The following is a 16,869-nucleotide window of genomic DNA, read 5'->3' as shown; positions in this document are numbered from 1 at the left end:
ACTTAGTGTTTGGGTTCTTTTTTCCAATACGTAAGACTGAGCATTTGCTAGTTGAGATCTGGAGTTCCAAGTGTTAGACCAAGTGGTTAGATGATCAAGGTCTTTTTGGATGATAGATGCATTGTCTGTGGTGTTAAATAGTTTGACATCGTCAGCAAAGAGAACACAATTACTTGTTATATGGTCACAAAGATCATTAATGTATAGTATAAAGAGTGTTGGTCCAAGGACGCTGCCTTGAGGAACGCCACTCTTGACAGGAACAGGATTTGATAGAGCATTGCCAATTTTGACCACTTGTTGTCTGTTGGACAGAAATGCAGATATCCATTTGTGAAGGGGTCCTGAAATGCCATAGGATTTTAGTTTTAGAAGAAGTTTATCGTGTACATACTGAGTCAAAAGCTTTGCAGAAGTCTATGTAGATTGCATCTATTGTTTTGCCTTGATCGAGATTTGTAGTCCATATGTTTTTACAGTGAAGAAGTTGTAAGTTGCATGATAATTTTTTCCTGAAACCAAATTGTTTATTGGAGAGTAGTTCTGTCTGCTGTTTTCTCTTTATTTTTCTCAGCTGATGATTTACCCAGTTACAGATGGAAGACATTAAGAGCAGGCATTGGTAGACACTCAGAATTTGGGTATTTTAGACTCCCACCCACACATTTGCCAGAAGTAATTTTGCAGAATAATATAACAACCAACCAACCAACCAACCAACCAACCAACCAACCAACCAACCAACCGTGTTTTAAATGATGTGTTGTTTTTGGAGGAAGAAAAAGATTATAGGCAGAACATGACCCCCCTTTTCCCAAAATGAGAAAAAATCCTTTATTTGTATGATTTCTAAATTGCTAAAGATTTATTATAATAATAGTTGGTTTACTAGCATAGTTGGCATATAGTCAATCAGATGTTTAGACTGGATTTTCTTTTTGTCTTACCGACAATCGTTAAATCTGAGGTTGTTTTTAATACAGTATTCTTCAGATGGTTCATATGTATTGTGAATTTCATAGTGATGAAACCACAAATAGCAGTCTGCTTTTTTGGCTAATTATTTAGGATAAAATTGCACAAAAAGACGATTAATAAAATAATGGGAAGTATATTTGTTCTTGTTTTTTTCCATTGTTAGCAATTTCATGTTGATGTTTACTCCAGAATGACTAATACTAGGCACAAATGGGTGTTGTCCACAAGACTTGAGAATTAAGTTTCTGACTGGATGAATAGCTATTCTTTACAAATAGAAGGGATGGAGTTCAAAATATGCAATTATTTTGTTCTGGACTGGGGAATCTCTGCCCATGTTATGTTTTCCACATGGAAATTCTACAATTCACTACTGTAGATTCTTTTTTTCTCGAGGTACAGGTTTTTCACCTCAGATCAGCAGCAGAGACAATATTTTCTTCAAAGTGCTCAGAAAGAGAGGGACCTTTTGAGTGCTGAGCAGGGAAAATGAGACTTGTATTTTTGCAGCAGTAATGAAAGAATAATTCCTTATTGATTTTCTTTGCATAGGGAAAGGAGTCCTGAATACGGTTGTTTTAAGAGATGGGAGACTACAAAAGGTTTTAAACTCCAGCCATCACATCATTTGGCAGGGTAGAATTTCTTCCCCACCCTGAGTTACTCTTAATAGCCACTAAGATACTAATCAGATATGGGAAAACATGTTGAAAGGAGTGAATGTGAATGGAAACTAGATACTTTCAATACAAATACATGTTCAAGCTGACTTTAGCTCATAGATTTTTTCCCCCTAAGGCTTAAAACTTACTGATGAATACTGGATAACTAAGTAAAAATCCTAAAATTCTTGTTCACTGAATTTACAGTTTGCATAATATGGATAGACAAGCATTGAAGAAAAATACAGACTATGAGGTATATAATGTACTACCTTTAGTCTGAATATTAATTTCTTAGTACTTTCCTAGGATTGTCATAAACACAACACATTACAGTTACCCATGCTATAATTAAGATACACATCATTCAGGCCAAATCAACATTATATTTAATTGGGATAATGGAAAAAAGTATTTTAATGGCTGTGTCTTGGCTCTGGAATTCCCCTTAAAATAAAGCTCCTTTCATCCTCCCCTAAAGTACTCAGAAATGAGTAAAGTTAGGAAAAAATTTAACCTGCAATCTTAATTTGATTTGTCTTTCTTTAAAATATTTAAAATATTTTGATTAGTATTGTATTCTACATTTGTATTTGATATAAAAGGAAAATAATTTTTAAATGTAAAATGATTGAAATTTTATATTTGCTTTAGAACTCCTTAATGCAAAATCTAAATGCAGGGTATATATATTTTTTACATCAATCAGTATCAGAAATTCCTGTGACCCTGTGTATATTAATTTATTTACTTCATTTTTTGTCTATTTTTCTATTAAAATAGTACAACCGTGTTTCCTCGAAAATAAGACCCTGTCTTATATTTTTTTGAACCCTGAAATAAGCGCTTGGCCTTATTGCCATGCACTCAAAAGCCTGATTGGGCTTATTATCAGGCGATGTCTTATTTTGGGGGAAACAGGGTAACAATAACTCAACACAAACTAAATTTTTAGAAGTAGATAATCATAATTAATATAAAATCAAGTATAAACAAAGTATATTGAGAAATGAGTCACATTCATCAGATTAAACCAAGACCAACAGAGTTAACCAGGCCTTTGAATCTCCTATTCCTGCGACGTTTGCTTCTGTTGTTCCCTATTTTTTCTATATTTTAAAAAACCTAGTCAGGCTCCTATAGGAAATTGATCTTTATAGCTGATGCTAAGCCTCCAGGACTTTATAGGTAGTCCTCGATTTATGATCACAATTGAGCCCCAAATTACTGTTGCTAAGTGAAACAGTTGTTAAGTTAATTTTGTCTCATTTTACAACCTTTCTTGCCATATCTGTTAAGTGAATCAGTGCAGTTGTTAAGGTGTTAAGTGAATCTGGCTTCTCTATGGACTTTGCTAATAGTAAGCACTGTTTGTAATCTCATAGAATACTTTTCTCCATAATTCTCCATAATTGTATTTTCCTTTCTATTTTTATTAGAACCAAGATATTTAAGTAGGAACAAAACTATTTCCTCTCCATTCATTGTTTTTGCAATGAAAACATACAGTGAATATATCTGAAAATATTTACTTCTAAGTCAGGGGTGTGTTCTAATTTTTTTACTACTGGTTCTGTGGGCGTGGCTTATTTTGTGGGCGTGGCTTGATGGTCATGTGGCAGTGGGTGTGGCTTGATGGTCATATGACTGGGTAGGCGTGGCCAACTCAATGTCTCTCATATCAAGGGCTACCTTGCCTGGCCCCTCCCCTCCCAGCCATTCCTTGTCACACCCAGCCTCCACGTATCTATAGTTCTGCAAAAATGTTGTTCACCTTTTTTCAACTTTATTATCTACATACTATAGATCAGGGGTCTCCAAACTTGGCCACTTTAAGACTTGTGGACCAACTCCCAGAATTCCTCAGCCAGCTTTGCTGTCTTAAAGTCTTAAAGTGGCCAAGGTCAGAGACCTCTGCTATAGATGCACTTTCATGGACCACTGAAAGGAGAAAATGGCTCACATGCTTTACCCAAGAGTGTGATAGGCAACAATCTTTTAAGGGGCTGCTAGAAAGAAGGGGGGGAAAATATCTTCCAAAGCACCAGAAGGCAAAACAAGAAGCAATGGGTGAAAACTCAACAAAGAGAGAAGCAACCTAAAACTAAGGACAAACTTCCTGACAGTGTGAACCTATATAGGTTTCAGTCATAATTTCACATAAAAATAGCCATTCATGTAATACAACCTGCATATTGTTCAAAACAATCATTAGCATTATGGCATAATCCCCATTCCCTCCCCACTCCAGGGGAAGGTTACTTCAAAATTCCTATTCCCTCCCCACCCCACTAATCTGTTCTGGGAAGGAATCAAACTTCCCCCTCTTCATTTCCCAAATAAAATATCCCAGATAATTAAGAAATAATTAAGCTGTTAGGAAGGAACCTGCCTGGAATTCCACATTCCTGCCAGCTGCATAAAGGAAACTTTGTAAGCAGAAAACAGCTACCGGTGCTTAGAGATCATAGAAAGTGGAAGCCGGAAGTTCGGCTCTATTTACAAGCAAGCAGAAAACTCATTCAAGACAGGATACTTCACAATGGAAATCGCCCAAACCTTTTTAGAAACACAAAGCCCATGTTGCACAAACCCCAAAACTTCAAAACATTTAACCATATAAGAATTCCTCCTCTTATCCAATTTGTTGTTCAGCTGACCCAGAAAGGAGCTTCTAGCCGCTCTGTCAATTTAAAGCGACAGCGTTTGTTTTTCCCCTCCCTTCTTCTTTGCCAAGCGATCTCCTGGCTGAGAAGCGAGCCGATCAGTTGGGAGGCTTCTTGGCTTCTCAATTTAAAGAGATGGTGTCTTGTTTTTTTTTCCTCTTCTTCGACAAGTGAATCTTGATTTTTTCCTTCTAGCTGATCAGCTGGGAGTTGGGAGGCAGCAATAGATTGGGGGCGGGGCCAGGCAGAATTTTTACAACCGGTTGTCCGAACTACTCAAAATGTTTACTACCGGTTCTTGCGAACTGGGGAGAACCAGTAGCAACCCACTACTGTTCTAAGTTCATCAGGAGGGAAATATAGTAATTTTATAAAGGAATTGATATGATTATTCTAATTAATTTTTTTCATTAATAATGTAGGAATAGAATAGAACAGAACAGAACAGAGCAGAGTAGAATAGAATTTTTATTGGCCAAATGTGATTGGACACAGAAGGAATTTGTCTTTGGTGCATATGCTCTCTGTGTACATAAAAAGACAAGATGCATTCGTCAAGAATTGTAAGGTACAATGATAGTCATAGGGTACAAATAAGCAATCAGGAAAAATCAATATCAATATAAATCGTAAGGATACAAACAACAAAGTTACAGTCATGCAGTCATAAGTGGGAGTAGATGGGTGATAGGAATGATGAGAAGATTAATAGTAATAGTAATGGAGTCTTAGTGAATAGTTTGACAGTGTTGAGGGAATTAGTTGTTTAGCAGAGTGATGGCATTCGGGAAAAAACTGTTCATCTAATTGTCTTGGTGTGCATTGCTCTATAGCATCGTTTTGAGGGTAGGAGTTGAAACAGTTTATGTCCAGGATATGAGGGGTCTGTAAATATTTTCAAAGTCCTCTTTTTGATTTGTGCAGTATACAGGTCCTCAATGGAAGGTAGGCTTGTAGCAATTGTTTTTTCTGCAGTTCTAATTATCCTCTGAAGTCTGTGTCTATCTTTTTGGGTTGCAGAACCAAACCAGACAGTTAAAGAGGTGCAGATTACAGACTCAATAATTGTTTGAGCTTCCTGAGTTGGCGCAGAAAGAACATTCTTTGTTATGCTTTTTTGATGTTAGGTGTCCATTTTAGGTCTTCAGATATGCTGTTGTTAGTTGCGAAGTCATATCCGACCCATCGTGACCCCATGGACAACATTCCTCCAGGCCTTCCTGTCCTCTACCATCTTGTAGAGTCCATTTAAGCTCACACTGACTGCTTCAGTGATTCCATCCAGCCACCTTGTTCTCTGTCGTCCCCTTTTTCTTTTGGCTTCAATCTTTCCCAGCATTAGGCTCTTCTCCATTGAGTCCAGTGAGATATGATAGAACCTAGAAATTTGAAGGTCTCTACTGTTGATACTGTGTTGTCTAGTATTGTAAGAGGTGATAGTATGGGAGGATTTCTCCTAAAATCTACCACCATTTCTATGATTTTGAGTGTGTTCAGTTCCAGATTGTTCCGGTCGCACCACGAGGCTAGTTGTTCAACTTCCCATCTGTATGCGGATTCATTATTGCCTTGAATGAGACCAATCACTGTTGTATCATCTGCAAACTTAAGTAGTTTGACAGATGGATTGTTTGAGATGCAGTCATTGGTATATATAGAGAAAAGAAGTGGAGAGAGCACACAGCTCTGGGTGGTTCCTGTGCTAATTGTACAGGTATTTGATGTGATTTTGCCTAGCTTCACCTGCTGCTTCCTGTCTGTTAGGATGCTCGTGATCCACTTACAAGTGTGTTCAGGTACTGCTAGCTGATTTAGTTTAGTTAGAATAATGTCCGGTATGATGGTATTGAATGCTGAACTAAAGTCTACAAAGAGGACCCTTGCATAGGTCTTGGAGATTCAAGATGTTATAGGATGTAGTGCAGAGCCATATTAACAGCATCATCTGTTGATCTGTTTGCTCGGTGTGCAAATTGTAGGGGGTCTAACAGCGGATCCGTGATGGTTTTCAGGAGGGACATTACTACCTTTCAAAGGTTTTCATAACTACAGATGTTAGAGCAACTGGTCTGTAGTCATTCAGTTCCTTGATGGTGGGCTTCTTCAGCACTGGGATGATGGTAGAGCATTTGAAGCAAGAAGGAACATGGCATATCTCTAGTGATTTATTGAAGATTTGGGTGAAGATAAATATTATATTAATTTTAATAATTAAATACATATTAACAATTTATTACATTTTTATGCTACCTGACTTCCAGTGACTCTAGGCAGTTTTCATACTTACTGTATTAGATTGAAGGAATAATATTCTCTCCCAAGTCTTATTCATAGGAAATGAATTTTAATGCTTGCTTTTTCTTACAGCCCTTGGTTAAAGAGGAGATCCGTCTGGTAGCCACAATACATCAGATAGATCAAGAAGTGGGTATTGTTCCACGGGGCGCATATGTAAAATCTCCACTTGGACCTGTGCATGTGAACAGGAGCTTTGAAGGTAAATTTGTGTGAGGACAGTTCTGTTGTCTTTGAACTCTAAAATAACCATTGGTTTGCAATATTGTTCAACAGTCAATCACAACTCATATATGAAAGACATACCTGTGCACATGGCAGATACACAAGTTATGTGTTGTGCATATAAGGAAGCAGGATGTGTGTAAAGCACACATAAACATTTCAGAATAGGAGAGAGTAAGTTATTGCTTCTGCTCAATTTTTTGCTGTACGTGCTACAACTGACCCCATTTCATTGGGTTCACAACCCCTAGTGATCACAGAAAAGGAAGTGCAGGACCTATTTCACAGACAAAAGCCAGGAAAAGCTCCAGGCCCAGACAAGATAACTCCTTCTTGCTTAAAAGTCTGTGCTGACCAATTGGCCCCCATCTTCACCCATATTTTCAATAAATCACTAGAGATGTGCTATGTTCCTTCTTGCTTCAAACGCTCTACCATCATCCCAGTGCCGAAGAAGCCCACCATCAAGGAACTGAATGACTACAGACCAGTTGCTCTAACATCTGTAGTCATGAAAACCTTTGAAAGGCTAGTGCTTTCCTACCTGAAAACCATCACGAATCCGCTCTTAGACCCCTTGCAATTTGCATACCGAGCAAATAGATCAACAGATGATGCTGTTAATATGGCTCTGCACTACATCCTACAACATCTTGAGTCTCCAAAGACCTATGCAAGGGTCCTTTTGTAGACTTTAGTTCAGCATTCAATACCATCATTCCAAACATTCTTCTAACTAAGCTAAACCAGCTACAGGTACCAGAACAGACTTGTAAGTGGATCACAAGCTTCCTAACAAACAGGAAGCAGCAGGTGAAGCTAAGCAAGATCGCATCAAATACCTGTACAATTAGCACAGGTTTCAGCCAAGGCTGTATGCTCTCCCAACTTCTCTTCTCTCTGTAAACCAATGACTGCATCTCCAATGATCCATCTGTTAAGCTACTGAAGTTCGCAGATGACACAACAGTGATTGGTCTCATTCGAGACAATGACGAATCCGCATATAGACGAGAGGTCGAACGACTAGCCTTGTGGTGCAACCAAAACAATCTGGAACTGAACACACTCAAAACCGTAGAAATGGTGGTAGACTTTAGGAAAAACCCTTCCATACTTCCACCTCTCACAATACTTGACAACACAGTATCAACAGTAGAAACCTTCAAATTTCTGGGTTCTATCATATCGCAAGATCTCAAATGGACAGCTAACATCAAAAACATCATTAAAAAGGACAACAAAGAATGTTCTTTCTGCGCCAACTCAGTAAGCTCAAACTGCCCAAGGAGCTGCTGATCCAATTCTACAGAGGAATTATTGAGTCTGTCATTTGCACCTCTATAACTGTCTGGTTCGGTTCTGCAACCCAACAAGAAAAACACAGACTTCAGAGGATAATTAGAACTGCAGAAAAAATAATTGCTACCAACTTGCCTTCCATTGAGGACCTGTATACTGCACGAATCAAGAAGAGGGCCGTGAAAATATTTGCAGATCCCTCGCATCCTGGACATAAACTGTTTCAACTCCTACCCTCAAAACGACGCTATAGAGCACTGCACACCAGAACAACTAGACACAAGAACAGTTTTTTCCCAAAGGCCATCACTCTGCTAAACAAATAATTCCCTCAACACTGTCAGACTATTTACTGAATCTGCACTACTATTAATCGTTTCATAGTTCCCATCACCAATCTCTTTCCACTTATGACTGTATGACTATAACTTGTTGCTGGCAATCCTTATGATTTATATTGATATATTGATCATCAATTGTGTTGTAAATGTTGTACCTTGATGAACGTATCTTTTCTTTTATGTACACTGAGAGCATATGCACCAAGACAAATTCCTTGTGTGTCCAATCACACTTGGCCAATAAAAATTCTATTCTATTCTATAAAAAAAAATAAAAATCTATTCTATTCTATGATGGAAATAGAAATATTAGCTTTTAGAGTTGCTCCACATAGTTCTTCACTTTTAGTGCACCAGAGCAAAGTGGAAAGATGTGAATATCAAGCCATGCAGTTAGTTTCCAACTTCAGCTTCATGATTTATAAGTTCATGTCTAGCATGTTTATTGGTTCGAAATCTTGGTGGCTGTTGTTGTATGAACCCTCATAGGGAAAGGGCACTTTCTTTTTTAAGCGACATTGACCCTTCTCATTGAACAGTTTGAAGGCATGCAGTACTCTTTTTCTTTGTTCTTGCAAAATGCACACGCACGCAGACACGCGCACACACACACACACACACACACACACAGGCTTTTTCACCATCTCAGTTGCAGAGTCTGTGTATTGTGCAAATAAACAAAAAAAAATTAAAAAATAAAAAATGAAGAGATCTAGATGGAAGCTCCTCTTTCACCCCAGTGTTGTAAGTGCTGCTGTGAGGAAAAGAGTGGAGGAAAAAAAGGACATGCTGTTTGAACTCCTAGTTTATTATCTGGCAACAGTAATCATAAAATAAGGGGGAAAAGGCACCCTTCTCCAAGTTCACATTTTTGCTCAAGACATTCTAGCTATTCTAAGAAGGGCTGTTACCATGCTGACTAGGTTACAATAGTGCGCAGGGAAACTCTGAATTCTCTTGTATACAAGAGTGTAAAGCAGGGGTATGTAAGCAGCGCTTTTAGATATTTTGTGCTATATCGCTCCAGCTGATGAGAAGAACCATGGAATTTGTCCCAAACATCTGGAGGGCAGTAAGCTCCCTCTCTTTGCAGAATATAGTCTTATGTGTCATAAGTTATCCTATGCTGATGAGTACTCTTTTCCATCTAGCAACATATGGGCTTAGCTGGATGTTCACATTTGCTGTACTGACATAAACTTAGCACAGGAACATGTGTCTTCTCCCCTCAGCTCTTTTATGACATGGGTTAGCAGGGCCTCTTCTTAATTTTTACGAATGGGGATTAGGGATGCAGAGTAATATCATTAGTAGGTCTTTTTAGCAGAAGAGTTTGGGAATTTCTTTATTTTTACTGATTATATTCTTATTTTACAGTTAATATAGTTTTCATATTTTGCCATGTCAAAATGGTGGGAAACTGTCCATGTTGAGTTTTTACAGCCAGAGAGATCTCTGAGGCTTAGAAATGTCCTCTGAGTTTAGGTATTGCAACACTTTGTGTTAATATGCGTCAGAATTCTATTGGACTTTTCCACTGAAATATCTTTTTTGATCAACTCCTGGTTTCAAATTGTTAGTGTGAATAAAATTACTTAATTACTTAATTATTTAATTACTTAAAATTGCTTAACTCTCTACACTGAGAGCATATGCATCAAGACAAATTCCTTGGGTGTCCAATCACACTTGGCCAATAAAAAATTCTATTCTATTCTATTCTATTCTATTCTATTCTATTCTATTCTATTCTATTCTACTCCTTCTCACTATCCATTTCTAATGTATTTGTCCATTTACCTACCTAGTATCATCAGTGCCTCGGAGTATTGTGGAAAAAATAAGAGGTAGAAGCCTTATGTATACTTCCTTCAGTTGTACAAGTAAAAGTGGGATATCAATCAATCAATTAATCAGTCAAATAAAATGCCTAAATATTGCATAGGTCAATTAAGAAAGTGAACTATCATTAATTGAAGAATGGCAATATACTAAGCAGTGCTGATTTCCTTTTTTCACTTTCATCAACAGGTTTGTCCCTGACAGAAGCAAAAAAGTTAAGCTCCTATTTCCATTTTACTGAGCCTGTAAAATTGAAGAATAAAACTCTGCTGGAAAAAGCTGACTTGGATCCAGCCTTAGACTTTTTGGATTCTCTTGAACATGATATCCCTAAAGGTAGGAAAAAGTACTATCCCTCATGCAAAAAGAAAAAGGCAGTGGGTGGCACTTGGGGCCTAGTAAAAAGGAGGTATTTGCCTTTTGTTGTGTAAAAGAAACAATTATTAATTTCATATGTTTCACTCAGCATGTTTTAGCCATTCAGCTTTTGGATTAACCTTCATTTCTCTTATCCTTAAACTGAAATTGGGGAGGAACACATAAGATAATACAGGTGCATATAAATAAATTAATTCTTTGACTCAGGCTGAATTGAGTGAAAATTTGTATATAATGTTCCCATTTTTAAAATTTATTCCTTCTCTGAATATATGAATTTACTTCGAAGAGGCATAACTCTCTTTCATTACAGCAATTCTCAAAATAGAAAACAAAATCCAATAATATATTTTACGCTGTACAAAACCTTGTAGAAGAGCCTGCATGCTCTGTGAAAGACTCTCTTTGAATTGTTAAAGCAGCTTGAGAAGATTCACTAGTTGTCTTAATATTCATCTGTATGCACAGGCAACACTTTTATACTGGCAAAGTTTCTGAAATAGCTGAGCTTTTCACAGGATGTGTCTGTTTTAAGCACTTTGAGGAAAGGTGCTATATAGTGCTAGTATGTTTGTGAAATACCCCTTTCAAATGCTTTCTGCAGTCCTAAGATAAATGCATGCGGCCATTCGGCTCTGGCATACATTTTTACCAAATAAAACAACTAAGCAATAACTAGTAAATCAGATGCCACAGACAAAAGCATGTAACACATGCAAAGCTAAAACGCTGCACCAGTGTTCATTTAAGGATATAAAAAAACCATCACATTTTTTTAAAAATGAAAAGAAATGATTTGAGGAAATGAAAACCATCAGGACATGGATGGGCTTATACAGGTAGTCCTTGATTTAACAGTTCGCTTGTGACCATTCGAAGTTACAACAGCAGTGAAAAAAGTTACTTATAGCCATTTTTCACACTTATGACTGTTGCAGCCTCCCCATGGTGACATGATTTACATTCAGATGTTTGACAACTGATTCACATTTATGACGGTTGCAGTAGCCTGCAGTCATGTGATCATCTTCTGCAACTTTCTGACAAGCAAAATCAATGGGGAAGCCAGATTCACTTAACAACCATGTTACCAATTTAACAACTGCAGTGATTCACTTAACCAATGTGGCAAGAAAAGTCATAAAATGGGGCAAGACTCACTTAACACATTTCTCATTTTGCAACATAAATTTTGGGATCAATTGTGGCCGTAGGTCAAGGACCTAGGTCAAGGAATTATTTCAAAATTATTTTGGAAATAATTTGTAACTTGAAAGCTGGGTCCAAAAAGTACAGGTAGCCCTCACAATTGTATCACAATGGAGCTCAAAATTTATGTTGCTAAGTGAGATGTTTGTTAAGTGAGCTTTGTTCCATTTTACGACCTTTTTTGCTGCAGTTGTTAAATGAATCACTGCAGTTGTTAAATTAATAATACAGTTAAGTGAATCTGGCTTCCCCATTGACTTTGCTTGTCAGAAGATCGCAAAAGAGGATCTCATGATCCCAGAACGTCAGAGGGTCATAAGTATGAATTAGTTGCCGAGCGTCTGAATTTTGATTATGTGTCCATGGGGGTGCTTCAATGGTTGTAAGTTTGAAAAACCGTCACAGTTCCCTTTTTTCAGTGCTGTTGTAAGTTTGAACCCATGGTGAAATCCAAATTTTTTTACTACGGGTTCAGTGTGGGTGGCTTGGTGGGCGTGGCTTGGTGGGCATGGCAGGGGAAGGATATTGCAAAATCTCCATTCCCACCCCACTGTGGGGCCAGCCAGAGGTGGTATTTGCCAGTTCTCCGAACTACTCAAAATTTCCGCTACCGGTTCTCCAGAACCTGTCAGAACCTGCTGGATTTCATCCCAGGTTTGAACAGTCACTAAATGTACTGTTGTAAGTCAAGGACTGCCTGTGTACGTTATGGGTAGTAGCGTGCAAAACTATGCATGTTGAAAAATCATATATAATCTTAGGACAATTAGCTACCGTACCAATTTTATAGAAAACTGGAGAGAATCTACTTAAGAATCGAATTTAAATGGAACTGCCACATTCCTTTTTTATATAATAACAAAATAAATTTTCGGTGCTGTGCGTTTTTATACAAGAGCATACAAAGCCTGTCACATCTTTTCAGTGGGCAGTTTTGTCTGCTTTACGTGTCAGCACCCTGAGCTGTTTAAACTCTTCTGTTTCCTCCTAATTAGGAAGGGTTTGTAGCAGCCGGTGTCCTGCTGTGAGAGATAAGACTCCCAGTGATAGAAAAGCTTTTATGAGCATTTTACATGCCTCTTCCATCCAGTATTGCTTTGTCTTATCTAAATGTGGCCTTGTTAACTCTAACCTTCTATCTTGGGGAGGTTTGGTTCAATCTTTTCTTTGATGAACTATTGCACTTAAGCTACATAGTTGGTAATCTGCAGCAGTCTGAGCAGTGGAGAACTGTGACCATACACTTGCTATGTTATGCAAAAATTGTTGCTCCTAAGGCAATGAAAATTCATGGTTATTTAACCAGTGCCATTCCTTCTGCTTCCTTGACTTGTATTTAATAAGATGTTAAAGCAAGATGCTCACAGAGTGGAATTATGAAAGCTAGGTTTAAGGTAGGAACTGATTTGTAGCAAAGATTTTGCCTTGTATCTGAATTTTTGTTTCATTCTTTTTACTTGGCAACCTCATTAGATTTAGCACACGTATGCCATCTCAAAGTATGTTGGAAACCCTTGTTTTTATTTCAGGTTGTTTGTTTATGAGTTGAAATGGATAAATTGGAATTAGGGACAATTTTAAATTTTAAAATGTAGTAAGGGATAGATTTTTTCATTTAGATATTATGCAAAAAAGCAGAAAGAGAAATAAAAGTTACTATTTTAATGAATCATTTCTCTTTTAAAATATTTAGACCGTCCCCTACCTTTCTTGATCATTGTGATTTTTCACCCCACCATTCTTTTTTTAATCACAGACTTGTCTGCCTCATGAAGAGGGATTAGTATAATGAATGATATAATGTAATGCAATATACTATGCTGCAAAATATGATATGATATAGGATAGACAGTACTACCAGCAGATGGATTTGCAGTTGGGTGACCAACCGCAGCATATGATCCTCAATGGAACTGCATCTACACAGAAGGAATCATGTAGTGGAATATCTCACTGGATCTTGGATCCAATGCTCTTCAACATCTTCATAAAGGACCTAGATGAGGGGATTGAAGGGGCATTCCTAAAATTTGCAGATGACACCAAGCTAGGGGGAATTGCTAAAACCCTTTGGAAAACAGACTCAAGATTCAGAAGGATCTTGACAGACTTGAGCGTTGGGCCTTATCCAATAAGAAGTAGTTCATTGATGAGGGAAAAAAATGTTACTTTTCTCACCATTGAACTGCACCTTTGGAAGACAGGCTTAAGATTCGGAATGATTTTGACAGACTTGAGCATTGGACTGTATCCAACAAGTTGCAGTTCAGTGGTGAAAAAATCAGTTTGTGCACTTCGGCAGAAAAAACCAAATGCTCAGAATAGGCAGCACTGGCCCAACAATAATAACTGTAAGAGGGATGTAGGTATCCTAGTGCGCCACCACTTAAGTATGAGCCAGCAGTGTGCTGCAGCTGCCAGAAAACTCAATGCAGTCCTAGGCTGCATCAGAGAGAGAGAGAGAGCAGGACCATGAGAATAGAACCACTCTATACTGCATTAGTAAGGCCACACTTGGAATACTGCATCCAGTTCTGGTCACCATAATACAAAGATGCTGAGACCCCAGAAAGAGTGCAGAGAAGAGCAACAAAGATGATTAGGGGACTGGAGGCTAAAACATGAAGAACGGTTGCAGGAACTCGGTATGTCTAGTTTAATGAAAAGAAGGACTAGAGGAGACATGATAGCTGTGTTCCAATATCTCAGGGGTTGCCACAAAGAAGAGGGAGTCGTGCTGTTCTCCAAAGCACCTGAGGGTAGAACAAGAAGCAATGGGTGGAAACTGATCAAAGAAAGAAGCAACTTAGAACTAAGGAGAAATTTCCTGACAGTTAGAATAAATAATCAGTGGAACAACTTGCCTGCAGAAGTTGTAAATGCTCCTACACTGGAAATTTTAAAGAAAATGTTGGATAACCATTTGTCTGAAATGGTATAGGGTTTCCTGCCTGGGCAGGGGATTGGAGTAGAAGACCTCCAAGGTCCCTTCCAACTCTGTTACTACTACTACTACTACTACTACTACTAGAATAGAATAGAATAGAATAGAATAGAATAGAATAGAATAGAATAGAATAGAATTTTATTGGCCAAGTGTGATTGGACACACAAGGAATTTGTTTTGGTGCATATGCTCTCAGTGTACATAAAAGAAAAGATACGTTCATCAAGGTACAACATTTACAACACAATTGATGATCAATATATCAATATAAATCATAAGGATTGCCAGCAACAAGTTATAGTCATACAGTCATAAGTGGAAAGAGATTGGTGATGGGAACTATGAAACGATTAATAGTAGTGCAGATTCAGTAAATAGTCTGACAGTGTTGAGGGAATTATTTGTTTAGCAGAGTGATGGCCTTCGGGAAAAAACTGTTCTTGTGGTGTGCAGTGCTCTATAGCGTCGTTTTGAGGGAACTTATCTGGGAACTAACTTCCTGACAGTGAGAACAATTAGTTAATGGAACAGCGTAACTTCTGGAGTTGTGGATGCTCCATCACCTGTGGTTTCAAGAAAAGGTTGGATAACAATTTGACTGGGATAGAATAAAGATTCCTACCTTAGGGCAGGGGGCTGAACTAGAAGACCTCTGAAGTACCTGCCAGTCCTATGAATCTACAAAAAACTAATCCAATCCAATTCAATTCAATCTATTCCAATCCAATATAATCCAAGGCTTCTGTCCAGTATAAAGCTCATTATGTTACACCATAACATAGTTTATTTGCTTGTGCATATCTTATTACATAACAGAGGAATTGTGTTTTACATGACCCAGTCATTATTTAGTTGATGATGAACTATACGGAGTTTGGAAGCAAAATGCTGGAATGAGAAAGGAAAATATTTCCACAGCAATATATATGGCTTGAAGCAAGGCTTCCATCATTCATACTGCTCTGTATAAATGATGTTATTAAATAGCCTGGGGTTTGTAAAATTATATAAGGTAAATCACGGTCAACATTCATTCATGTTATCATAAATACATAACCAAAGATATATTCAGATTGATGGGGAAAGAACCATATATATATATATATTTAAAAAATGGCAAATTGTGTGAAAGCAAATTTTTCTTCTCTTTATTTTCCTCAAAGAAAGCCTTTGCAGGAAGATACAGGAAAAAAATTGCACAGGAATGATCATGGAATGATGACTCCTGTGTCTGGGAGAATGTAAACATGTCTCACTACAGAGCTGTGAAATCTGAAATATGAGAAGCAGATTCAGCAAATGTAGGCTTCCTATGGATGTTTTGTTTTTCAAATGTAGCAGATTTGAGAATTGCTTCTCGATGCTAAACATATGGTGTAATTTTGTATTGTACAAATTGCTGACCTGGGTTTTGTCTACGGTTATTGACAATCGTTTAGAGTTAGTCTCAGGATATGGATCTTCCTAACATACATGTGGCAGAAGTTCAATACAGTACTATATTTTAATAATAGTCGTTTTGAACTATATGTGACTTGTGCATATATATTTTTTAAATTTACATTTATATCCCGCCCTTCTCCGAAGACTCAGGGCGGCTTACAGTGTGTAAAGCAATAGTCTCATTCTATTTGTATATTTACAAAGTCAACTTATTGCCCTCCCAACAATCTGGGTCCTCATTTTACCTACCTTATAAAGGATGGAAGGCTGAGTCAACCTTGGGCCTGGTGGGATTCGAACCTGCAGTAATTGCAGGCTGCAGTGTTTTAATAACAGGCTATCTTACAGCCTGAGCCACCATGGCCCTTGTGCCAGCTTTTCCCAAACTAGAGAAATATGATGGACATACTCATTACTAGAACTGAATTCTGGCTTTAGATTGGCATTAATCTTTTTTTCCAGACCTCTGAGAATTTGCTGAATTGTATAATATTGAACTACGGACAGGAGGGGCCAAGTGTTATCTGGTAGGGGCTCAGGAAGAGGGTCTTTCTGCCATAGTGCCTGCCCTTTGGAACATC

At 37.8% G+C, this 16,869-nt stretch overlaps 1 protein-coding gene across 1 annotated transcript in view; it reads left to right on the top strand.

Annotated features, from left to right (window-relative positions):
* RSPH9 (radial spoke head component 9) overlaps window positions 1-16,869 on the top strand; it is a 42,648-nt gene that overhangs the window by 7,266 nt on the left and 18,513 nt on the right. Inside the window, exons 3-4 of the mRNA XM_058162828.1 lie at window positions 6,674-6,803; window positions 10,501-10,647. Coding sequence (XP_058018811.1) covers window positions 6,674-6,803; window positions 10,501-10,647 — 277 coding nt within the window. The remainder of the gene's footprint in view (window positions 1-6,673; window positions 6,804-10,500; window positions 10,648-16,869) is intronic.

The sequence above is a fragment of the Ahaetulla prasina genome, chromosome 1 (genome assembly GCF_028640845.1).
Source record: "Ahaetulla prasina isolate Xishuangbanna chromosome 1, ASM2864084v1, whole genome shotgun sequence".
NCBI classification, from domain to species: domain Eukaryota; kingdom Metazoa; phylum Chordata; class Lepidosauria; order Squamata; family Colubridae; genus Ahaetulla; species Ahaetulla prasina.
Note: the sequence above shows the minus strand (reverse complement) of the source record. Positions and strands in the feature narration are given on the sequence as shown.